The 26724-nt window shown below is 39.4% G+C and overlaps 1 protein-coding gene across 2 annotated transcripts in view; it reads left to right on the forward strand.

The window, feature by feature from the left end:
- Positions 1 to 26724, forward strand: part of fggy (FGGY carbohydrate kinase domain containing) — a 310186-nt gene that overhangs the window by 195344 nt on the left and 88118 nt on the right. For both annotated transcript variants that reach the window (XM_048601899.1, XM_048601900.1), the window contains one exon: positions 25762 to 25869. In XM_048601899.1, the coding sequence (XP_048457856.1) occupies positions 25762 to 25869 (108 nt within the window). The remainder of the gene's footprint in view (positions 1 to 25761; positions 25870 to 26724) is intronic.

Consider the following 26724-nt stretch of genomic DNA (forward strand, 5'->3'; position numbering starts at 1 on the left):
AAGGTGGTCATGTTTTGTTTCAAAATGCCCAATGGTAATGATGATAAAGGTTTGGAATTAATCTCCTGCAATGAGAGACCTATCTGATCAAGCTGGTGGATATTTTTAATGTGTTATGACATACCTCTGGAGCAGCCGGAACCTGACTCAAAGGTTAGGACACTTCCACAGTACCCACAAGAGCCCTTGATTGTGCTGATAGATATTTTCTAATCAACCTGTTCAGAAATGTTGATACATACATCTGGATCAGGTAGGACTTGATATTCAGGCCTCTAGTTTGATCAGCTTCAGGTGCGCATTGCTTTAATGCATCACCAAGAATAACACCTCTATAACATCTATGGAGAGGAACTTTATATGAATTGACTGATCTACGACATTGTGGGAACACAAATAAAATTCTGTACTCAAAAAATGATAAAGCATTAATTGAGGAGCACTGGTATTGGAATTTTACTGAGATTCATAAACAAATCTTGTGATGTTAGAGCTCAATAAATCTGTGCACTTGAGTATTTCTTAATGCTTTTTATTTCGGGTATGAGCACATTACTCATTAATGCTATGTATTTGATGGAGTGTTGAGAATTTAGGTTTTTTCATAAATGATGGAGTATACTCAAATTATCTGACCATGGTAAATTAGTATGCTTGCTATGCACAACTGCACCCTAATACTTATTGACATTTACATTGCAAAACTGTTTTCAGTGCAAGTGACTGTAAAGTAAGATACGGTTTCCTCTTTTAACTAAATTAAGAATTTACCCCATCTTCACCATAAAGAATATTCAGAGACCAGAGCAACTGTTTATGACAGTTGGACATTGACTTTAAAACAATAGTTTCTGGGTGAAAATCAGCCCAGTAAGCAGCATTAAATTTGCAATGCTGCTAACCATCAGAAGTAAATAATGTGTTGGATTTTACACCCCTGCACTGACAGGTTTCAAAGGTGGGGATGGGCCTTCTAAAACCCAGCCCATCTGCCCCTGACCTGCCTGATATTCTAAAGGCGGCCTACTGAGGCTGTTAAGTAGCCAATTGATGGCTTGGTAAGGATCTCAATGCATAGCTGCTTGTATTTTACCTGCAGCTGGGAGGATGCCACACAGTGCAGAAAACCCAATGGCTTAGTTAGTTTCTGCCAGGAGAGTGAGTGGGGGCAATAGGGAATCTCCTTTGGGACTTCCTTGGCATTACAAGAAGACCTGTCATTCCAGAGATGACAACTCCACCTGACATTGCTGGAGCTACAGAGTTTCCAGTCATCTGTTTCAGTGGTAGCTGACAAAACATTGTGGGAGACATTGTTCCTTCTCTCTGGAAGGACATAGATTGCTTCATTTCCATTACAGTGTGGTCTTGAAACACACAAACAATTTTGCCCCAAGAGAGTGCAATTAAAGTCACAAGTGACCAACTACCTTGTACAGTGTTACAATTGTTCTCAGTGAAATCAAAACAGGGTTGTTGCTGACACTGGATACCAGAAGTAAAGAATTTAAATGTATATGTCATTCTCAAATTGCATCAAAATGTGTGAAAGTGCTTCACACAACCTATACCTTTCGAGTATTGTCACTTTGGTACTTTAGGCAGAATTAGCAGTCGCAGTTTGCTCAATTTGCACATGAAGTATGGGTGGTGTCAGTCACAGCAAGAAGATTGCATTCATTGACAAAACTTACTACCTACTTTCTTAAGGCAACATGGATGCAGTCTTGAAATATAATTTTCAATATTAAAGTCATGACCCTACCGTTCAACCTATAATCTCTGTTAGTTGCAACATTACATGCCAGGAAAATGGGCTTGATCTTGAATGAAAGGAAATTAAACTAGCTACCTTTGTATAAGTGATGATTTGCCTGAAGATTGAAAATTACAGTTCATCCTAATGGCCTAGGTTTTCAAGACTTAGAATTACCAGAGACTGGATATAAGACCCAAGATGTATGCTGAGATCCTGCAGAAATCCTGATGCACTGACTTCTGTGGGAATTATCCAGCAAGTTTGAATTTCCAACAGGCAATTCCCCTGCTCCCTAGGACCCTCTGCAAATCCTGATTTGGAATCTGAGATGACGACAGTTGTAACAAAGTTTAACAGAAAGCTCCCAGTTTACTTCCTGGATAACTACAGATTATGCCCTCAACCACCTAATACTCACCATCTTGCCTGACTGCCTCCATCCAATCTGACTAGTCCCCGACTTGACTAACCCTGGAGCTGACCACTTCTCCTGTCCCAACTCGACTACCCTTTGACCCATCTATCCACTCTTTAACCTTATCAACCTGCTACCATACTAACTTGCCACCTCACCCATCTGCCACCCTACCCACTTACCGCAACTAACCTACCCATTTATCCATTTACTTCACACATCCACCCACCTTGCCACTGTATCCATTCTCCCATTCATCCGTTCGCTAACACTGTCCACTGCCTATTCACTAACATTCACGATGGGCATTTATACTTACCTCATAGCAACTAGAGCGGTAAAAAAGGAGATATGTCTAGTCTTCCCTCTGATGCTAAAGTATGGAGATGAAGTTTTCATGGGGCTGTACACTCCACATTTCTGTAGAGGCCAAGCTTGGTAGCCTGGGGCAGAAATGTTGACCACCACTGGGTTGTGTTTGAGCAGAGTAACTATCCAATGGTAATTTGGCCATGTTAGTGTTGTGCATTGATTCATCGTGTTCCATATCATCATTGGAAATATAGTTTATAGTCAAAAAAAGGTTTTAAGTACATGATAGATCTAAGAGTGGATGAGAGAGTTTCAATGTTGCACTTAGAAACAAGATGGTTATGTCAGTGCAAGTTCTGAAGTTATTCGGTGTCGCAATCCAACTCTAAAATTTGGGTTTTGGGCAATAAATCTCCAATGTTAGTGTGATTCCCAAATATTCCAGCCAGCAACAGAGTGGCTATGCATGTTGCTGACTGATTTAAATTGCCTATTACAATTTTATGCCAAAGCCTTTGCACATACTCGGCTTGGCTCTAGCAGAGATCTTGCATTGAACAGATTGCCAAGTGGCAATTAATGTTTGGGTGGAACTGTTATGAACTGAAGAAGTACATCTTAGCAACAATCAGAAGTTTCAGCTTCCTGCTTACGTGCCATGCATGTGCAAAAACAGGAGTTCCACAGGGTGCTGAGGAGTATCATATTGGAAAATTTAGGCCTTTGTGCATTGGAAAACTGTGCTGTGCCTCATCTATGCTGCTCACCTGCAGACACGAAAGAATACCCATATAACGATGTAATGTTATCATACTGTCTGTTATGACTGAATTTCTGACTCTGAAATCTTGCAATCTAAGTGCTATAAATCAAACCATCTTCTTTCAGCAGTGTGTTACACCAACATCATAACAGTTATTTTGATTATTAACTTACACAGCTTCGTATAAGAAACTTACCTGGCATGGGATGGGGTGCAACAATTATTTCATGCTAGATGGATAGAGAACTGGCTGGGCAACAGGAGACAGAGAGTTGTAGTGGAAGGGAGTTTCTCAAAATGGAGAACAGTGACCAGTGGTGTTCCACAGGGATCCGTGTTGGGCCCACTGTTGTTTGTGATATACATAAATGATCTGGAGGAAGGTATAGATGGTCTGATTAGCAAGTTTGCAGATGACACTAAGATTGTGGAGTAGCAGATAGTGAAGGGGACTGTCGGAGAATGCAGCAGAATATAGATAGATTGGAGAGTTGAGCGGAGAAATGGCAGATGGAGTTCAATCCAGGCAAATGTGAGGTGATGCATTTTGGAAGATCCAATTCAAGAGTGAACTGTACAGTAAATGGAAAAGCCCTGGGGAAAATTGATGCACAGAGAGATCTGGGTGTTCAGGTCCATTGTATCCTGAAGGTAGCAACGCAGGTGGATAGAGTGGTCAAGAAGGCATACGGCATGCTTTCATTCATCGCACGGGGTATTGAGTACAAGAGTTGGCAGGTCATGTTACAGTTGTATAGGACTTTGGTTTGACCACATTTGGAATACTGCATACAGTTCTGGTCACCACATTACCAAAAGGATGTGGATGCAGAGGAGGTTCACCAAGATTTTGCCTGGTATGGAGGGTGCTAGCTATGAAGAGAGGTTGAGTAGATTAGGATTAATTACATTAGAAAGATGGAGGTTGAGGGGGTCCTGATTGAGGTCTACAAAATCATGAGAGGTATGGACAGGGTGGATAGCAAGAAGCTTTTTCCCAGAGTGGGGGACTCAATTACTCAGGGTCATGATTTCAAGGTGAGAGGGGAAAAGTTTAAGGGAGATATGCATAGAAAGTTCTTTACACAGAGGGTGGTGGGTGCCTGGAACGCGTTGCCAGCGGAGGTGGTAGAGGCAGGCACGATAGCGTCATTTAAGATGTATCTAGACAGATACATGAATGGACAGGGAGCAGAGGGAATCCTTGGAAAATAGGCGACAGGTTTAGATAGAGGATCTGGATCGGCGCAGGCTTGGAGGGCCGAAGGGCCTGTTCCTGTGCTGTAATTTTCTTTGTTCTTTGTTCTTTTGAGCAAATATGTTGAATTCTGACATATTCGCTTCTCTCTCCTTTGCTTTTGCTTTTCTCCCCCTTGCTTTGCTTTGTCCTCATCTGCTCCCTCCTTTTGTCCGTCTTTCTTTCTTGAATACCTTCAATCTTCTTCCTTTGTTTATGTCTTTCTTTTTCAACATACACAGATGCGTGAGCAGATTAAAACAGATCTGAATCAAAGTTTTCCCTACTCTCCTTCATTATGTAATGATGTCCTGTTCTGTATATCAGCTACAACAGAAAGGGAGAATTTGAGGCCCTTAGTACTACTGCTGTTCCATTTCCCATTGTGTAGAGTTTGATATGTAATCCAGTTTGAAGTCTTTAGTCCCTGGAAATACTTGGTCAGTTATGTGATATGCTTTTAACTCCTATTTTCTCATTCTGTCTTCATCGATATCTACTACATTGCCAAGTTTTGTATTTGTAGATCTTTATAATGCTATGGCCTATTAACAAGCCTAGGAAACTTACAAATCCTAAAAAGGAATCCAAAACATACTCCTTAATCCAATGGATTTGTATTTTTCCTGTGCACAATATTACGATTAATGTGTCTTGCTAGAGTTTTACTGCAAGCAACAGCATACAGCTCGAGTACACCTCACCTCTTTCTGCCCTCCCATCTCTTACAATCAGGAAGGTTTTAAAATCTGAGATTGACATCACACAAACATCAATTTTAAGTATTTCATTTCCCTTAGCTTAGTTGTGTTTGGTACCATTGTCATTCAGTTGTTAGAATGTTGGCCCTTCATGTAAGCCTTTCAATTGGATAAAAATTACTCATTTTGTCAACATGAGAAAAAGTGACCATTGCCAGAACTGATCGTTTGGGTCTTTATTTTCAAAGAAATTTTTTTTTCAATTTTGTGAAGCTTAGCACTAATCATCTTTGATGGTCTGTTTCATTAGAATAACTAAAGGCTTTCTACAATTTCAAATAATGTTTGTTGCAATAATGCTGAATTCCTGTCAAATACAGACCCAATGCCAGGATTTCAATGTTCATCTATAAATATAATGGCCATCTTCTTTTACATATTGTTATGATCAGGTGAGGAGATGAATTGACTCCCTTTTTTTAACTGACTTGGGTGGCTGCAACAAAGATTCTTATAATATTTTTTGCATGCAGTGATATTACACTTCAATTAATTTGCACTTCGTTAGTCCAAAACTACGGAGGCATTACATGGTTTTCTTGAGTGCAAAAGAGGAATTTCGTTGTTTACTAACCCTGAGAAAAATAATAAAACATGGTATTCAACAACACAAAGCAGTAAAGGGCAGTTCAAGATCAAAAGTATGCAATTTAAAAGTCCTTAGAGTCCTTGAGATGTTGGTTTTCCTGAGAACATGGTTGTTTAATTGATGACTTGTATTCTCTGAAATAGCAAAATTTGTAGATATCATTGAGTTGTCAGTTAATTGATTTTTTTTGTTTTGCTTTTCACTGGGAATTGTCATCTAAGAGGTTGAGTGAAGAACAGATAGAGAAAGAGCAAGCTTTCAGTTTAGCTATTATGAATTTGTCATTATTCTGTTTGCTGTGTCTAAATGCAATTGTCTGATATTGGGGCGCCACTGTGGCTTAGTGGTTAGCACCACTGCCTCACTGCGCCATGGACGTGCGTTCAATTCCAGCCTTGGGTGACAATGTGGAGTTTGCAAGTTTTCCCTGTGTCTGCTTGGATCTCCTCCGGGTACTCCAGTTTCCTCCCACAGTCCAAAGATGGGCAGGTTAGGTGGATTGGCCACGCTAAAAATTGCTGATAGTGACCAGGGATGCGCAGGCTAGTGGACTAGCCATAGAGAATGCAGGGTTGCAGGGATAGGGTGGTTCTGAGTGAAGTGTGAGGTTATCATTTACAACAAAGGATAGCAGATATAAAAAATGCAAAAAAATTACTTCTCTCAAAGGAGTGTGAATCTATGGAATTCACTACCCCAGAGTATGGTGGAAGTCAGGACATTGAGTAAATTTAAGGAGGAGATAAACACACTTGTAATTAGTAACGGGTTAAAAGGTTATGGAGAGCAGGCAGGAAGGTAGAGTTGAGGCCGAAATGAGATCAGTCATGATCATATTAAATGGTGGACCATGCTCGAGGGGCTGACTTGCTTATTCCTGCGCCTAGTTCTTTTAACCTCCCTGCTCTTAAACTTAATGCCTCTGCTAATAAAGGCAGGTATCCCATATGCCTTCTTAACCACTTTTCCTGTCCCATTACCTTAGGGAACTGATGGAAATGCACGCCAAGGGGCATGGATTTTAGGTAAGGGCAGGAGATTTAGAGGTGATATGAGGAAAATCTTTTTCACTCAGAGGGTAGTGGAAATCTGGAACTCGCTGCTTGTAAAGGTAGTACAGGCAGAAACCCACATAACATTTACAAAGTTTTTAGATGTAGACTTGTGATGCTAAGACATACAATGTTATGGACCAAGTCCTGGAACATGAGACTAGAATAGTTATGTGGTTGTTTTTGGCTGGTGCATTCTCAATGAGTCAAGGAGCTTATTTTCTGTGTTTTAGCCTTCTATAACTCTGTGACGAGAAGCAGCATTCTAACCAACAGAAGAACCATAAGAATCCTCGCAGGAAACACTCTGCTGCCTTCTGAGTCTTTCCCTCTACACATAGTACCCATGTGTTTATTTTCTATGTCTATGTCTGTGTGTATGTGTAAGGGAATGTTTATTAGAGGATTAGAGTTTAATGCTGAAGGTTCATAACAATTTACCTGCAGTTTGAATCTAATTATTTGTAATAATCAGTCATTTTTGTTAGATACAGAAACTTGAAATGTGTTTTCTGTCAACCTGGGTCTACAATACAGGTAAACTTGGAAACCTTCATGTTCTTTTTCAAAGCCTTGAATTTTGTGATGACTCTGGGACTAGCAGGGCTTGATTCACAGCACACAAAACCCAGTGAGGTGACGATTGATCACAGCAGCCATTTAAGGTCAGCAGTGTGTATTCTAAAACCATTTGGACTGCACAATAGTCATAGATATGAAAGTTAAAGAATCAAAGTTGAATAATGGTAGTCTATTTTTACTATGATTGTAACATCTCCTACCATGAAGAATGGAACTTGGCCTATACTTCTCAATTTTATTTACAGTGAGTGTTCCAGTCAAGAAAGAATTTCTTGAATGAACCAATAAAACTGGGATGACAACATACGCATGTACATTCCACATTCAATCTCCGTGTCCTAACCTGGGATCAAAACTTGCTTTGGCATTGATTGATTGGACTTGTTTGCTGGGCTGTGCTAAATTCCCAAGTTTTAGCTTTTAACTAGACCTGCAGGCTGTGCCTTACATCAACTCAAATGGATTTAGACCTGGTTCCGTCCTTGGGATTTCCAGTGGATAATTCTGTGTTCAACCCAATGGTATGCCCTAGATGTCCTCCACCAATGGTGTTTACTCTGGAGTATATACCCTTCCCTCTTATCTTCGCTTTGGGAGTGGGTTTTCCTTTGAAATATTCTACTTTTTCTGAAACACTACAGTCATCAGGTGGATATTCAGGTTATGCTATACTCCTCAAAGCTCTTCCACTAAGTGAGACTTCACTTTACCTTTCTTCTGCCTTGTTTGAGAAATGCACTGGCCTCTGGTAATTTTATCATGAAGATGTCTCTTAACCAGATCATTGGCTCTGACCTGTCATCCTATGTCATCTTTACTGGCTGTTTCTGGCCTCTGGTTATTGGCCTAGCTCCAGCTCTTTTAACTCCTTCCAAATCTGTCATAGCCTTTTCTGACAAGTCTGACTTGACCTCAGCCATGTTTAAGTCAAGTTACCCCTTCTGGGTCAGCTCAAATTTTAGCTGTCTAACTGTATCCTTTGGGCCTTCCAAAGCTCTCTTGGTTCCTGACCTCTTTGCCACCTTCGTAGCCAGCTTTCGTGTAGCGGAAGCACTTCCAATGGTTACTACCTTTCTCCCATCTGATTCCTTCCTTTTAATGGACAGGAACAGTTATGTCTTCCCAGTCAAGTCTCCCTTTTCTCTCCAGCTTGTCTCTGAGATAATTAACTCACCCATATATCTCTCTAGTTTGTGAAGCCTTTCATTTCCAGTTTTCCCTGAGTTTATTGATCGTATAGCACTAGCCAGAATTGCAGCATGTCTGGGCCCTGCTATTCTCTATTCCTCAACATGAATCCGAATTGCAAAGGGTGTAGAGTTCATTTTTGAACTCCTTGTGATTAAACTCATGTTGGTTTCCAGAGGCAAATACCCAAACCCTTTGGTCAAAAGTAGCTACTTAAAGTGTTCATATTCTGGTTATGCCATTTTGTGAGGGTATGAAATATTTACCTATATACTTATGACATTGATAGGTACGCACTTAAAATCGCATTTATGTATTCTGCTCAAGTGAGACCGAGCAAGCGACATGAGGTTTCCCTATAAACCTACTCCACAATAGCAATGCCCGACAATGGATTAAGATCAAATTACTGCAGATGCTGTAATCTGTACTGAAGACAAAAATGCTGGAGACCACAGAAGGTCAGGCAGCATCCATAGAGAGGGATCAAGTTAACATTTCAAGTTTTTGTGACTCTTCTCAGAGCTCATCGAAACATTAGCTTGCTCTCTCTCCATGGATGCTTGCGGATATGCAGTAATCTCAAGCACTTTTTGACTTCCAACAATGGACTAGTCAGTTTAACTGCTGTGCTAATCGTTCAAAAATGATAATTCAGGAGTCTACCTCTTCCTTAAATTTGGAGATTAAGTGTGCAGTTTTGAAGATTTCAGCACTTAATTCTGAGTTACATCAAGTTGCCTCAGCAGAACTGCCTTCACTTTTTCTTCTCAGCTCAAGCTGTCTCAATTTAAATTCTATCTCTCTCTCATTCTCTATCACAATGAATTCTCTTTCATTTTCCCTTTCCGCCCCTTCTCTCTGTCTTCTTTCCATTCCTGGAATTCTTTTTTCCTGTTTTCTAGTTGGAATTCTCTTTCTAATTTCTGCTGACTCAATTTTAATATAAATATGTTTAATCATCCTCCGTTTCTAACTCTCAGTAGTTGCCAAATGTTGTGTAATTTCTATTTTCTAATTTCTTTTGGAACCAAACTCTATCTCTAAGCACTAAACTATCACTTTTAATTCTTCCAAAGACACGCTGTTTAGTTTCTCATTAGTTATTTCCTCCTAATCCTCTTAAAACATAAATATGAAACTTGGATATTTTAGCATTTAATCTTAGCAACTCAAGAAAACTTTTTCACAGTTGTTTTCCCTTTGAAACAGCTTTTGAAAAAATGATTTGTTTCCTCACCCCAGTTTTTTCATTAGTTTATGGTGATGGAGAGTTAACTCCAAGGTTTCCTTGAGTGAATGGAAGTAGAGTTTTCCTGAAAATATGATAAAATTTGACAACAAAGACACACATAAAACATAAGGAAAGAACTTACAAAGGTGGTGAGAAGTGGGGGTTGGTGGTGGGGTGGTGGTGTTATCTGGAGGTTAGAGACAGTTGCAGTTTACAGTTTTCTTTAGTCTCTTTGAGTTGCATGAAAAGTTAATTGAAACTCAATCCCAATTGCTTAGCTGTTATCCTGTTTCCTCAGGAGGATGAAGCTTTCAGATACCTTTTCAGTCAATGGAAGCATTTCTAAGTTTTTTACTTCACTGATGCTAGTTTGCTGAAAATGAAATTGAGGGAGGGACAAAGAGGAACTTTCTGTTTCCTTGCTGTGATTAGTCCATGTTGCTTTCTCTCTCCTTGGTTTCTCAAAGCAAATTAACTGAAACATGATTTGCTTTATATTTCAAGCCTAGGTCCATTATTTCTATCAAACTGAACACTCCACAGGTAATCTTTCATCCCAATATGTGAGTTATCTTCCAAGTGTGAGTAAAACAAGAGATGCAAATTTCTTGACACTTGAGTTTCAGTGGTTACTGAGTGAAATGGTAATTTAGTGGCAGTGAATTTTGTGTATATGATATTGATTGCCTGAGCTGGTTCGATGATTACAGCAGTGTGCATTTAAAAGCCATTTTTAGCTACAAAATGTCTCAGATATGAAAGTTATATAATGAAAGTTGAATATTGATAGTCCATTTTACTATGATCATCACACATTGTTCATAATAGAAAATGTATTAATTTAAATTCTTATTTCATGTTGAAACACAATATTAATATTTTGAGTAAGAGCTTCTTTCCATTTCTTTGCCTTCATGAGTAAAACTGCTATAGAAACATTCTGGGCTTTGCAGGCCTTGAAATAACTAAGGGGTATAAACTCAGAGTTTGTTCATGCAGAACAAAGCAGCACACTTCATTGGTACCACATCCACAAATATTTACTTACTCCACCACAGATTCTCAGTGACAACAGGATGTACTGTCTGTAAGATGCACTGCAGAAATTCACCAAGGCTCCTCAGACATCACATGCTTATCTGATCAATCACTGCTATCAAGTAGGACAAGGCTAGCAGACACGTGGGAACACCACCACCTGCAAATCCCTCTCCAAGCTCTTCAGTATCCTGACCTAGAAATAAAACACCATTCATTCAGTGTCACTTGGTCAAAATCCTCGAATTCCCTCCCTAATGGCATTGTGGGTGTCCCTGCATTAAATGGACAACAGTGGTTCCAGAAGGCAGCTGAGCTTCTAAAGGATAATTAGGGATGGACACTTAATGGTGGCCCAGCCAGTGATACCAAATTCTATGGATGAATAAGAAAACAAAATGTTGCAAAATTGGTGGTGTGTTTATATTCTATATCACTAATACACATGATATAGCACTTATACATAGGGTGAGTTGCAAATCAACATCAATTTCTGGATGGTTTGTATCACACTGCTGTTAACACTTCAAAAAAACTAGACCTTGCAATCAACCTCCCTGTGGAATCAAAGAATTGTTAGAAACCATTCAACCCATCATGTTTGTGCTGTATGTCCTAAGGAGTAATCTACATAATTCCACTCCCCTGCCCTCTTCACTTGTCCCTATACATTCCTTCTCTTCAACTGCTTAGCATATGTAAGAAAATGTAGAAGAATCTGTAGTAGCACAGAAAGAAACCTTGCGTATTTGAACTGGCCAAAAAAATGAGCGACCCAGTCTAGTTCTATTTTCCAGCACTTGGTCTGTTTCCGTGGAGGTTATCAGATGCATATGGAAATACTTTTTATATTAATTGAGACTACTGCCTCTGCTACCTCCTGAGTGAGAAACATTTTCCTTATCTCCCCTTAGACTTGTCAAATACTTTAAATCTAATCCCACTAATCACTGACCCCTCTGCTAAGAGTGATAAGTTCTCTATTCAGGCCCCTCAAAGCATTGTATATTTCATTCACATCTCCCTTCAGCCACCTCAGTTCTAAGGACAATAGCAACACCTTACCCAATTTTATCTTATACCCATAATATTGCAGGCCTGGAAACGTGATCGTAAATCTCCCATGCGACCTCTAGTGCTATTACATATTTTCTGTAATGAAGCAACTAGAACTACATGCAACACTCATTCATGTGGCTGAAATAATGTTTTATAGAGCGTGAGTGTAATACTGCTCTTACATTCGATGTCATAGCAAATAAAGGAAATTATTCAAATAACTTCTTAACCAAACTTGTCTAGCTATCTTCGGGGGTCTCTGGACAGGGTAATCCAAGACAATGCAATTACTTTCTTCTTCTCCTATTAAATGTGTATTCCTTTGTCTTTCTTGACCTCCCCAAATGCATCACCTCCCACTTCTCCAGGTTGAATTCCATTTGCCACTTTTCTGCTCATCTGGCCAGTCCCCCATTGATGTTTTTTATGTAGTTTACAGCTAACCTCCTCACTGTCAATCTGTGGCCAATTTTTGTGTTGACTGCGAGCTTCCTGATAATGCCTGCTAGATTTAAATCCACATTACTACACATTACATTACCACCAAAAGCAGAGAGCAGCACCTAACCCCAACAAAAACAGCTTTCCAATCACAAAAACATCTAACAACCATTGCCCTTTATTTCCTGCCACTGAACCAATTTCTAAATTCCCCTGGACGTTTTTTTAACTAGTTTGCCATATGGGAGCTTATTAAAAGCACATGAGTATCGAGAAATTGCTGCATGTGAGCAGCAGAAGCAAATTAATCTCACCACGGTACGTTCGGTCTCCTGTTTCATGATGTGAGTGCCTTGTTAATGTTTCCAACAGTCTTTCACTTTGAGACCAGTTATCACTTAAACATGATTGTTATGCACATGCCATATGAAGCATGCAAGCATATTAAACTTGGGAAATTATGAAAGAAAATAAATCCTACGCAGAGGTTTTAGAAAAATGTTTGGAAATACAAATAAACGACAGACCTGAAAGAAGACAAAGGCAGCATGGATTGCAAAGCCTTACTGGATGTAACTGTCACAGACTGAGTGTATGATGGCTATTAGATATAATAATCTGGACCCAGACAAGGCCAAACAGGAAGGTAAACTTGAAAGAAAAACAAAATATTCTGGAGAAATTGAACAGGTCTGGCAGTTGTGAAGAGAAAAACAGTTAACATTTCAAGTCCAATATGACTGTTCTTTGACATTCTGGAGTTTCTCTACACTTTGTTTTTATTTCCTATCTCTAGCATTCACAATATTTTGCATTTTTGAAGGTAAACCTGAAATTGCAATTGGGCAAAACATAGTCCTAAACTAACCAGAGCAATGTACCTCTTTTTAAAGTGATCACATTCGCATACAAGATAATAAAACATAAACCAGGTTACATTATCTAAAGTTGAGACAGCTGCTGGTGGAATAAAGTTGCGCAAGGTGCATAAGCTGCTGGTGGATGCAGTGAATCTGTGTAGGATACAGATCCAGGTCAGAGATAATCTTAACTGTGTCATTAGTCATTACAGATTGATCATAGTCATTTCTGTGAAGCAGAAATAGTTATAGGCGACCTCTCATGTATTAGTGGTTTATTACTCTCATAAGTCTCTGCATATGCATTGGACAGATAGGGCTGAATCCTATGTAGTCTCAGCTAAGTGTAAGTTGTGTAAATTTTTTTTGGAGGGATTCTGGCCATTAGTCCCAGCAATATTTCTGACCATACCTGATCAAATTTCTCTCATTAATGACCTACCCAACTCAATGGCATCCCTCATTTCTGATTCTGTTCCCATCTTACCACATGCTGTTCTCAGAACATCTCACCATTTAGTGGATATCTGCAGAAAGAATGGCATCCCTTATTCCACACCATGCTTGAGAGGTTGTTGTGCACCCAGACAATCTTTGGCAATCTGGTGTTGCCCCTCACTGGCTGCATAACAACACAGCAGCCACAAAACCATGATGCCCACACCACATAGCCAGTATGACTGACATTACCTCACACAAGCAACCCCATTCTGTTAATCTTGTCGCTGGGTAACTGTAATACCTCACATCCTATCTGAAGGCCTTCGCTGAGTCCCCAGTATTCTTTCCTCAGTGCCCACTGGGAGTATTGCACACAGGCATGCATTTGAATAAGTCCAAACATGAGCTTTTATTATCAGCCAGCAAAAGGGAACAAAGGGAAATGAATACAGGCAGCAGTTCACACTCACCATGCAAACCAAATGCTCACATCTTGACCTGGACAGTTCATGATGGTCTTCTGCACCCAGCTAGCATTTGCTGGAACCACGTGTCAAATAGGCCCTGTCTGCCTTTGTAGCACCTGATGCAGCTGAACGCTGTCATCCACAGGGCAGCTTCTTCCAGGTCACTATCCTTATTCTTATCCTCAGACAACTACTCCCATTCTACCAGCTCCTTAGGAACTTTCACACCACCTCATTGCCTACTTTAACAGTGCAGAGCACAGAACACCAGGATGGTGGGAGTACTCTGCCCCATACGAGATGAGTGACCATCACGTGAAATCAAAAGGGAATATCTGCTGTACTCTGACACCCTTCCTATCCCAGACCCATCTGAACCATTCAACTTGCTATTGCATTCGTTAGAGTCCATAGTCATGCTTACAAGATGTCCTCCTCATCCCACCGCACCCTTAGAAATTCCACAAGTGATGGGGCACTTTTGGCTGACATTTGCCTCTAGTTAACTCTGCATCACTGAGTTGGCACTGTTAGTTTAGGTAGTACCAATGGCATGGTTCAGTCTGCTTTTGACTAACTTGTTTACACTGTTGTATTTGATTGAGGTTACAGCTAGTTACTTTGTAGCTTTTTGAGGGGTAAAACAAACAAGATATACATTTAAAGAAGTACTGCAAGCCCTTGACAACTACAACTACTTTAGAAAAAAGAAATACGAAAAGTCAAGATTCAGCAAGTGTAATTCAGCATTGAGGGGAATACGTAGATAGTTTCATTCATGATCCCTACAGATCAATGGAAAAATTTGACTACGGAAGTTTAAAACATCCCTAGATCTTGTAGTCTGAACTTTCGTTAATGTTAACAGGAACACAGTTTTGCAATCTGGCATAGTCACAGGATTGTTGTTGGTAGTATGAAACAAGTTTCTTACGTTAACATGATTAATCTCAATCAATTTGGTTTTCTGTGTGGGTTCCACGCTGAGTCTAGGGAGCCCTGTATTGTTGTTGGAATCGATGATAATTCTTTGTCAGATTTATTACACTCGAAAGACGATTTGACTCACAGAAAGCCATTCAGATGGTGGAAGTGAAGAGAATTCTGGAAGAAACAGAGGTCAATCCTAACAGGAGATGGTCAACCTTATCACAGGAGATTTGCAGAAACCATTAAGTTCTGAAAGTTCAAAAACCTGAAGAACACCCGTGAGTAGCCAAAACAGAGAGAAGGAAAATATTAGATACTAACATTCAGTGTGGAGCAAGGAAACCTCACAGGCACAAGCCATTCCCAGCTATCAAAAAATGCTTCATTTGTAAGTCAATAAATAATTTTCAGAAAATGTGCCGAAATAAGACATAATCACTAAGCAGCAAGGGGCAAATAACTACTCACACAAAGAAAATGAGGTAAAACAGGTTACAGTAGAAGTAAAGCCAAAGCTATTGCTAGTGAAAACAGGTGATCCGAGTCTAGCTTTTTGGCAAGAAGATCAAGAAGATATATAGGTCAATGGACATCTCAATAATTTGAAGCTCAACACAGGAATACGTGTCATTACATTATCAGATAGTGTACCTAGGTTGAAGAAACACAGTCAACAGCCTACAGCTGTTCAACCACATTGGTCCAGAAGGAATAGCACTTCAGAATAAAGGTTGTCTGCAGCAAATCTGCAGCACAAGTGGATGTTAGACAGCAGAGAATTTACATTTCCTTCACAATTGAGAATTCTCATTCTTGAGTACAGAAATGTGATTTGACCTGAATTGTCTTCAAATGGCAGAAGGGGTAAAATTAATTAAAGTCAAGAAACTACTGGTCAAGAAACAGTTGGTCTTGGAACAGCTAGTCAAAAAACAATCAGAAAATTTGACAGGGCTGCCTAGACTCAAAGTGGAACCCATACAGAAACTGAATCTATGGAGATTAATCATGTTAACATAAGAAATTTGTTTCATATAATCAACAACAAACCTGTGAATATGCAAGGTTGCAAAATTGTGTTCCTGTTAACATTAAAGAAATTTCAGACTGCAAGATCCGTGGATGTTTTTCAGGAAATACAAATGATGAGATCGCAAATGAGCAGTATACTCCTCGAGCTAATTGATGAATCCACAACCGATGTTAGGAAGTGAACATATTGGCTTCACCAATAAGGCAATCACTGTGAACAAATGATAGGATCTGACCTAAAGGGCAAGTTGAAGTAAAGTTTCTGTGCACTGCAACACAATCTTTTTAGAAGATTGTAAATCAAAATCTAGTCACAGATTGAGAATGTGGTGCAGGCAACTCCATGGAATCAATCAGAAAGATAGGTGACCAATGTCCACAAATTCAGGAGTCAGTCAAAACGAAATTGCTTAGGGGAGTTCCAGAATACTGAAAAATAGAAAGTGCTTGTTTCAACAAGAGGGGAGTCCTGAACAAACAAATTCATGAGATTCAGATCTTTCAGATATTAAAATGGAGCAATGTCTTTTCTCAGCAGGAAATCACCCTGAGAGAAAGCAAGCTTTAAAGGGATTTATAGACTTTAGACTGCCAAGAACAGATCAAAGCCAAAATTCTTCAACTCAGAGGCCTACCCATCTTCCAAATCTGAAGAGAATACGTTCTAGGAGAATAGGCAAACCTACAGACTGCCTGAAATTGTGAAGACAGAGATTTGGGAGGGAGGTGGGTTTTTAATTATTCATTCATTGAATGTTAGCATATCTAGCTGTCTTGACCGGCATTTATTTTCGACCTATCCCTAATTGCCTTGCAGAAGGTGATTGTGGGCTACCTTCCTGAAATGGCAGTCCTTGGGGTGTAAGGATACCCACAGTGCTGTGTGAAAGGGAGTTCTAAAATTTTTACCCAGAGGCCGTAAAGGAAGTGTGTAGTTCCAAGTTAGGATGGTCAGTAAGGAACTCGCAGGTGGTATTGTTCCCATACATTTGCTTCTTTTGTCCTTCTAGGTTATAGAGGTCATGAGATTGGAAGATGGAGTTGGAGAAGGCTTGTTGAGTTACTGCAAGTTCATTTTGTAGATAGTATACATTGTTGCTTTGGTGGTGAAGGGAGTAAATGTTGAATTTGATGGATGACATGACAATCAAGTAGGCTACTTTTTCATGGATAGCGTCATGTTTCTTGAATGTTGTTGGAGTTACATTCATCCAGGCCACTGGAGGGTTTTTGATCACTCTCCTGACTGGAGTCTTGTAGATTTTGGACAGACTTTAGGGAAACAGGAGTTGAGTTACCCATCAAAATTTCTAGCCTCTGATTTGTTTTTGTGGCTACAGTATTTTTATGTCTAGTCCAGTTCCGTTTCTGATTGATAGTAGTTGACAGTAATGGTGCAAGATTCAGCAATTGTAATGGAATGAACATAAAAATGAGATGGATAAATTCTGTCTTGGAGATGGTCATTGGCTGGCATATGAATGGCATGAACGTTGTTTGCCAGCTAACAGTCGAAATTGTCCCACTTTTTCTGCATAGAGACACAGATTACTTTAGCATTGAAAACTTAGGAATGTTGCTGAAATTATGCAATCGTAAATAATTCCCACTTCTGACATTATGATGGAGGGAAGGTCATTGATGAAGCAGCCAAAAGACTTGTCCTTTAAATCTAGAAAAAATAAGAATTAACGCCAAGGTCTCAGTAACAATGCTGAGGATTCATCTTAAAACAGTGTCACACTGAAACTAAAAGAACTGCAGATGCTGTAAATCAGGAACAAAAACAAAGTTGCTGGAAAAGCTCAGCAGGTCTGGCAGCATCTGTGAAGGGAAAAAACAGAGTTAACTGAAGTTCTGAGGAAGAGTCACCAGACCCGAAATGTTAACTTTGTTTTTTTCCTTCACAGATGCTACCAGACCTGCTGAGCTTTTTCAGCAACTTTGTTTTTGTTTACACTGAAACCTGCAACTTCTAATGAAGACAAGCAGCTGGTATCACACAGTGCCTTATCATGTTCTTTTTCATTCTTGCTGTAAAATGGATTCATAATACCTTTCAGAAGGCACAGATGGATGGAAGGGTTCCCTACCTACTGTAATCAGCACCATGGAGGAGGGGGCCATAAGACTGCTAGGTTTTCAGGCCACAAGGAAATCATGCAATGTGGAATGGGTGTGTCATCGATTGTGCTTATTCTAATCAATGTGATGATTAAAGGGGTACATTACACTTCACCCAATCTGACAGTACAAGCAGCATTCAGCTGTATTGTGAGGCAACAGTACTGCAGAGGCTTCTGCTTCTGTTCACTGAGCTAACTCTCAAAGCTATGGCTTCCACAGGTGCACATGTTGACGCAATATGAAAGCTCCCTTACCAATCCAAGAACATCAGTAGTGGAACATTGGAAAAGTACCATCACATTTTACAAGCATAACCTCCACCAGTTCAGATATTGCTTTTATGGTGGGTTCTCACAAACGATTAGATAGATTGGCACCAGTTTAGGAGTGTGATTCTGAGGTACCAGAGGAGATTCCAGAAGCAGATTTGGGCAGTGTTCCTTGGAGGAGAGAGGACAGACAGTTCCACAGTTCTATTTAGTTGTGCACAGATGCCTCAGGTTTCACAAGAAAGGAGAAGCTATTAAGACCAGCAATAACGAATTGCCCCCAAATGTCAGGTCTTTCGGTAGTTTGTGGTCAAGGGCTGAAGGTGGAAGAGGCCATCCAGCTCATGTACACCTCAATGACTCAAGGTTTTCGAGTTCACAAGTTCCTTCATTGAAAGAGTGGTGAACCTCTCAGCAAGTCACATGTTGCAGCTTTTAGAGTGCTTGTAATGTGATATAAGATGTAGTTTTGAAGCTTGGATAACAAGGTGTAGAGCTGGATGAACACAGCAGGCCAAGCAGCATCAGAGGAGCAGGAAGGCTGACGTTTCGGGCCTAGACCCTTCTTCAGAAATTTTGAAGCTTATATTTTTTACTTTAGCCAGTATTGAAAAGATAAACTTAAACTGAGAAGGGAAATTGAAAAGGGAAATCGATAAGAGAACCGACCATCCTAGTTTCCAAGCATACTAAAGCTCAAATGGAGATTAGCAATTAAAACTTCTGGGGAGACTAAACCTGATTAAAATCGTACAAAAGGACCCAGAGCTCAGTAGAAGAAGATGATGAGTCCAGTGGTGTAATACAGGCAGCCTGAAGAAACAGAAGCTAATTCCAGAAGATGAGACTGTGCAGAATTGTTACAGTGCAGAAGGAGACCATTTGGTCCATTGTGTCTGTACTGGCTCTCTGAATGAACAGCTCACTTACTGTTATTCTCCCGCCTTCTCCCATAACCCTGGACGTCATAGTTGTCAAATAAGAGTTTAATTCCATTTTGAATGTTTCAGTTGAATCTGCCTCCATCACACTCTCAGGCAGTGCATTCCAGAACTTAACCAGTCACTATGTGGCAAAGATTTTTCTCATATTGCATTTGTTTCCTTTGCCAATTACTTAAATCCATATTGTCTGGTTCTCAATCCTCTCACAAGTACAAACAGTTTGTCTACTCTGTCCAGACACCTCATGATTTTGAATACCTTTATCAAATCTCCTCTCAGATCTTTTCTCCAAGGAAAACAGTTTGAACTTTTCCAATCTATCCTCGTAACCTAAGTTACTCATCCCTGGAACTATTCTCATGAATGTCTTCTGCACTCTCCTAATGCCTTCACATCCTTCCTAAAGAGGCGCACTCTGCACACAGGACTCTAACTGATGCTGAACTAAAACATTACACAAGTACAAAATGATCTCCTTGCTCTAGTACTCTCTGCCCCTATTAGTAAAGCCGACGACACCGTGCTTTACTAACCACACTCTCAACCTGTCCTACCACCTTCAATGACTAAAGTACACTGAGGTTCCTCTGCTCCTGCAACCTTTTAGAGTTGTGCCCTTTATTTATTTTGTTTCTCCAAATTCTTTCTACCAAAACAAATCACTTCACATTTTTCCAAATTGAACTGCATCTGCCATTTGTCCACCCATCCCACCAACTTATCTTTTTTTTTGATTTTCTACAGTATTCTCCTTAGAGTTCATAATGTTTCCAAGTTTTGCACAGTCCATAAACTTTGAAACTGTGCCCTTTACACAAAGGCTTCAGTCATTAATATATGTCCAGGAAAACACTGTTCCCAACAGGTTTGTTGTAGTTTTGTAGTTCTTCAACCCAAATAAAATGCATTAGCTAATACTTTGGGCCCTGTAACTCAGCCAATTTCATATCTTTGTTGCTACTATTTGATTCTTTGTATTCCATGAACAATATCTGCTTACAGGTTTGTTGTGCAGCACAATATCAAACACCTTGGGAAGTCCAGGTACACTGCATCAACTGCATTGCCCTTGTCAACCCACTCTGTTGTCTGTACCTTAATAAAATAATTACAACAGCAGTTTCTGTTACTTGAAGATAACATTGTTGGATCTACACTATCCAGACCTGTGTAAACAGAATTGAAGAGGTTGTTCAGTTGCATACCACTTTGATGAAGTATGCGCCTATGGATCTTGGTTTAGTTGTGTTCTGCTGACTGAGGATCAAGTTGAATCTTAAAAGGAGAGAAGTTAAAATTCTTCACGAAGAAGACAGAGTTTAAAAGGATTTTGTAACTAAGTTTGATGACATAATATGCTAGATGGGTTGCTAGGCCAACTCATTAGATCTGTCCTAGTTGTAACTGCCATTTAATGTGCAATATAAGGATGAAGGACCTCAAAACAGAAAAATCAATCACAATTTGCCTGTTAATTCATGTTTAACTATGTTGGTTTTGAGTTTTTGAATACAGTTAAAACATGTTTAGCTAAGAAACGTTTAGTGTTTGCTTTGTTTGACTTGCACAGCAAAAAATATTTTGCTTACACTGGAATATCGTAGTTTCATTCTTTCATTAAAAACAACTGGAATTTCAGAGTTCTCTTTTGAAAGAATATTGATTTTCGCCAAGATTGTGACAAAATTTGGGCTTCTTAGTGGGGTTTCAAGTCTACAGATGGATATTAGTGCTCAAATTTGCTAAAGTTTACGTTAAGAGATTTCATGGTAAATTTATTTTAACTACAGGAAAACAAATTGGCATTGTCCATTGCTAAGGCTTTTTTAAAAGAGGTATGATTTATCCCTGAGTGATCTGCAACAATTAGCAAAGGTTAAGCTAATAGCATTAGCCAGAATCTGCAGATATAACTTAAAACAGGATGCATTAGTCTATCAATTAGAATTTGAAGAAGAGCCAAATTCTGATACAGTGCAGCTTGAGTTAACCAGAATTAATTTGCAGATGAAGGACCTTGAAATGGAAAAAGAATTTAAGCAGCTCAAGTTAGAAACAGAAAAATAGATGAAAACTTTGGAATTGGAAAGAGTAAAATAAAGGAAAAACAAGATAAATGTAGAAGCTTGAAATTTAATTCAGAAAGAAATGTTAGCAAAGAATGAAAGAAAGCAGGAAATACTGCCTCAAAGAGGGAGAAAATTTAGGCAGTATGAGATAAGAACAATTGACCTTACCTCAAGGCAGCATTTAAATGATTATGGCCTCAGAGAGCCCTAGGAAAACTGGAGTCAGCAAGAATTAGAGGGAAAACCCTGTCTGCTGGTTGGAGTCATAACTAGCACAAAGGAAAATGACTATGATCGTTGGAAGTCAATAATCCCAGCGCCAGACATCTCTGCAAGAGATTCTCTGGCTGATGTCCTTGATCCAATCATCTTCAGCGCTTAATCAATGACCTTCCCTCCATTATGATATTGAAGTAGGGATGTTCGCTGATAATCACACAATATCTAGTGCCATTTACAATGCCTCAGATGTTGAAGCAGGCAATGTTCATTTGCAGCAAGACCTGGACAACACCAGGCTTGAGTAAGTGGTGAGGCATTGAACATCTCCAACAAGAGAGAATCTAACCATCACCCCTTGATGTTCAATGGCATTATAACAATTAAATCTTCCTAGGTTAGAGTTTGCCCTTCATCAGAAAGTGAAGTGGACCAGCCATATAAATACTGTAGCTACAAGAACAGGTCAGAGTCTAAAAATTCTGTGGTGAGTAACTCACCTCTTGTGCCCCCAGTGCTTGTCCATCATTTACAAGACATGTAAAAAAGTGGGGTGGAATGCTCTCCCCGGTGTGGATGAATGCTACACACAAGAATCTTGACACCATCAATGACAAAGCAGCCTGTTAATTGAAACATATAGAATTCTCATGGGGATTGACAGGGTAAATGCTGAGAGGATACTTTCCCTCATGGGAGAGTCTTGGACCTGAGGATATAGTCTCAGAAAAAAGAGGTGCCAATTTAAGACTTCACCTGATTAAGGAGCAGCACTCAAAAAGTTTGTGATTTCAAATAAACCTGTTGGACTATAACTTGGTGTCATGTGACTTCTGAATTTAAAACTGAAATGAGGAAGAATTTCTTCTCTCGGAGAATTGAGAGTCTTTGGGACTCCTTGCCACAGAGAGCTGTGGGGCAGAGTCCTTCAGTGTATTTAAGGCTGAGATGGATAGATTCTTGATCAATGGGGGATTAAGGGTTACGGGGGAAATGCAGGAAAGTGGATGTGAGGAATGTCATGATCCTATTGAATGGTGAAGCAGGATTGAGGGATAAAATGGCACACTCCTGTTCCTATTTCTTACAGTCTTACAGTCTTAGGATGGCACATTCATTTTCAACATTCACTTTCTTCACCATTGCACAGTGGCAGCAGTGCGTACTATCTACAAAGTGCACTGCAGTGACTCATCAAAATATCTTCAATAGCAAATTCAAAAACTTCAACTTCTACCAAATAGAACAAGGGTGGCAGATGCATGGGAGCACAACTACCTCTAAGTGCTCCTCCAACTCACACACTATCCTGATTTGTAAGTCTGTCAGCGTTCCCTCACTGTTGTTGGGTTGACATCCTAGAACTCATTTCCTAACAGTATTGTGGAAACCCCTATATGCCAAGGGTTGCAGTGGTTCAAGAAGGCAGCTCACCACTATCTTCTCCAGGGCAATTAAGGATTTACAATAAATGTTGGCCTAGCCTGTGATGCGTATGTCCCATGAATGAATATCAACAATAAAAGCCAGTCAACTATATATATCATATAATAGAAACCCAGTCTAATAGGGCTGTTGGAGCACTGTGATAGAGTCCCCACATCTGAGCTAGGAGCCCTGGGTTCATGTCCCAGCTATTTCAGAAGTGTCATAACATGTCTGAACAGGTTGATTAGAAATACCTATAACCCAGTCTGTGTAAGTATTTTTCAATGTCATATTTGTGTACATGGTCGCTAATAATATATGTTACCTGGGCTAACTGATAGAAAATCACATCACATCTCAGGAGAAGCAAATGAACACTAGAAGATGGTGATGGTAGGTGAGTACTAAAGGCTAGTAGCAGCAGGTTGGTACCAAAAGTTGAAAGAAAATAATAGCAGAGGCAGCTGTGAGCACTTACTTTCTTAAAATTCACCCATCGTAGGTCCAACTTCAACTTGATGTTCACATCTAATAACTAAGACTGAAGGCTACAACTATACCAAAACACAGAAAGCACAACAGAGGAAGAGTTGTGGATACTGTCTCTCTAAGAGGTGACAGTGTGACCATTTTCTTTAACAGGCAGTTATAAGAGAGCCAGGTCAGCTCCAATTCAGAGAAACTATTCCAAAATAAAATACCACTTGAAATGCAACGAGAAGAAAGGCGTCTTTATGTCATTAAGGCTTTTTCTTCACGTTTATTCTGTGATTTTGTTTTTATTTGGAAAATATGCAAGCACAAGAATAAAGTTACTTATTGGTATGCATGCTATATAAAGGGACTGTCAGTTATTTCTTTTCGTGAAAGAAAGCAGCAAATTTGAAACCTTACAAGGAGAGAAACAAAAAAGAGGGAAGCCAACAAAATCAGAGAAGCATTTTGCTATAATACGGATCATTTGTATACTGACATTTTTAAACAGCATGAAGCAGCATAATAAGGATGGAAAGCAAACATCTGTATAAAGATGGGGATGGCGCAGTGGCTCAGTGGTTAACACTACAGCCTCACAGCGGCAGGAACCAAGGTTCAATTCCATCCTTGGGCGACTGTCTGTGTGGAGTTTGCACATTCTCCCCGTGTCTGCGTGGGTTTCCTCCGGGTGATCCAGTTTTCTCCCACAGTCCAAAGATGTGCAGGCGAGGTGGATTGGCCATGCTAAATTGCCCAAAGTGTTCAGGGATGTGTAAATTAGGTGGGTGATAGGGGGATGGGTCTGGGTAGGAGGCTGTGAGGGTTGGTGTGGACTTGTTGGGCCAAATGGCCTATTTCCACACTGTAGCGATTCTATGAAAGATAATGTACTAATGGGCACTTGTATGTTTACCAGGGTATATCTCTTATTCTTAAAAGGGAGAAAAGGTGGTGTTGTATTATTTGCGCAGATCTCAGAAAGGCATCTATCTATAAGACAGCTCGGTGACATAACAACATGTGACACTGTAAAATAAGAGTGCCTTACCCTCTGTAAGGTAGCAAGCAGACAGTCAGTTAGCAGCTAGCTTGATAAACAGCTATTCTGTTAGTCAGCTAGTCAACTATGTATATAACGTAATAATCATATAAGCAACTATAAACCCCAGACAGAGGATTCTTCTGGCACTATGGTAGTGTCTCTACCTCAGAAGACCCAGGTTCAGGTCCCACCTTCTCGAGAGGTGTGCCATAACATGTTTGAACAGGTTGATTAAAAATATCTGTATGGAAGTCTGAGATGTTATGTTATTGTACAATTAGTTGTTAATAAACTTCCAGACAGCTGCCTCAGTAAGAACCCAAATCTTTTTCATTGCATAGCATTAAAAAAAAACTCTCATCACAAAGGAAGAACTGATAGTTAAGACATTAACTGGAGTCCAACTTCAGGTTTTGACTTGGCTGGGACTATTCATCTACTAGCTAAATTCACTGAGGCCAAAACTGAGAAATACTTTGTCTTGTTTGACAAAGTTGGTATAAAGTTAAATTGCAAAAGCATACATGGTCTCTTACGTTGCAGAGTATTTTGATTGGAAAAAACATTGGAAAGTTTATTTTTTCTTTCAAAAGAGCAATCTTCAGATTATGTAACCATAAAAGCTGATATTTAATGTTGATAAGCTTGTCAGGATGATATTTGAATAACACTGGATTTAACATTGGATTTGAGTTTAAGCGTACTTCATATTGTTTGTGTAATGTTTAGTGAGACTGTAAGGAAACAAAACAAAATTCTATTCAAACATTTGGCACAAAATAATCACATTATTAACCAAGTTATTCCTTTTGGAAGTAACTTTTCTCAATTAAATCCTACAATTTAAATGAGAACTAATATGGTATCAGCAATGTGTTAAATTAGATTATTTTCATTTCATACCTCAAATAATAGCTTAAATATTAAACAGTTGTTGTTACTTTGAGGTTTTCATAATGTGATCCTACTAATTGATACCCTTTTGATAATGTAACTTATTTTTAATTGTTTACTTTTTGTCTCTAGATCAGTAAAGACCCGATATTTGTACCAGGTGTTTGGGGACCATATTACTCAGCTATGGTACCTAACTTTTGGCTAAATGAAGGTGGACAGAGTGCTACAGGGAAATTGGTGAGAAAGCACTAAATTATTGTGATCAGTAGGTCTGGTGAGAAAATGTCAAATTCTTTATTTTGGGAAACCACCGAGGGTGCAGTATGTTGTATTTATTTTGTGAAACTGACTTCACTAGAAGTTACATTGCAGGGGAGAATCAAGAACACAGGACATCAGGTTGGAATGACTGTGCATACTCAACTTGAGAACAGCATGTTGTCTATTGCTTGTGTTTTTCATTACTTTTTCCTTTGGTGGCAAGAGTGGAAGAAATCAAGGCAGAGTATAGCAGAAACATAAACTAGAGCATTCAGCAAAATTCTCAGATTTATGGGGCAACATGGAAAATTGAACCTTTTAATCTTTTGGAACTTCCTTGCATAACATGGGAAAACGCTGGCATCGTTTTTGGTATTGCTCTTGTCTACCTGCATGCATTTAATTTGATAAATGATCCAAACAAAATGAGAACAACACTATCCAAATCACAGCTTTCACCTTTGCCTCTTCAATGATATTTTAATTGCAATGCATATCTTACCTCTTATACACATCTAGGAGATGTTTGAAACAAATAAATTCGTATTTTGAAGTAATTGTTTGAAATATTTAGCTGAACTACAGAGTTTATACATATTGTATGACATTTAACCATTTAAAAATGGTTAAAGAAAAGTTTGCATTTTAATTAGTTTGAAATATTGCTACGTTAGCTACTCAACCAGTGATGGCCATGTTTTTGGTTGCCTGGACTTGTTCTCTTGCACTTTTCCCAATTGCCTCTGTACCATTCTTTTCCTTTAAGATGCTTATAAAAACTATATGTGGTTTACTGTCAAATTTAATTTGATAATGCTTTCTTGGGTTGTA

The sequence above is a fragment of the Rhincodon typus genome, chromosome 10 (genome assembly GCF_021869965.1).
Source record: "Rhincodon typus isolate 14 chromosome 10, sRhiTyp1.1, whole genome shotgun sequence".
NCBI classification, from domain to species: domain Eukaryota; kingdom Metazoa; phylum Chordata; class Chondrichthyes; order Orectolobiformes; family Rhincodontidae; genus Rhincodon; species Rhincodon typus.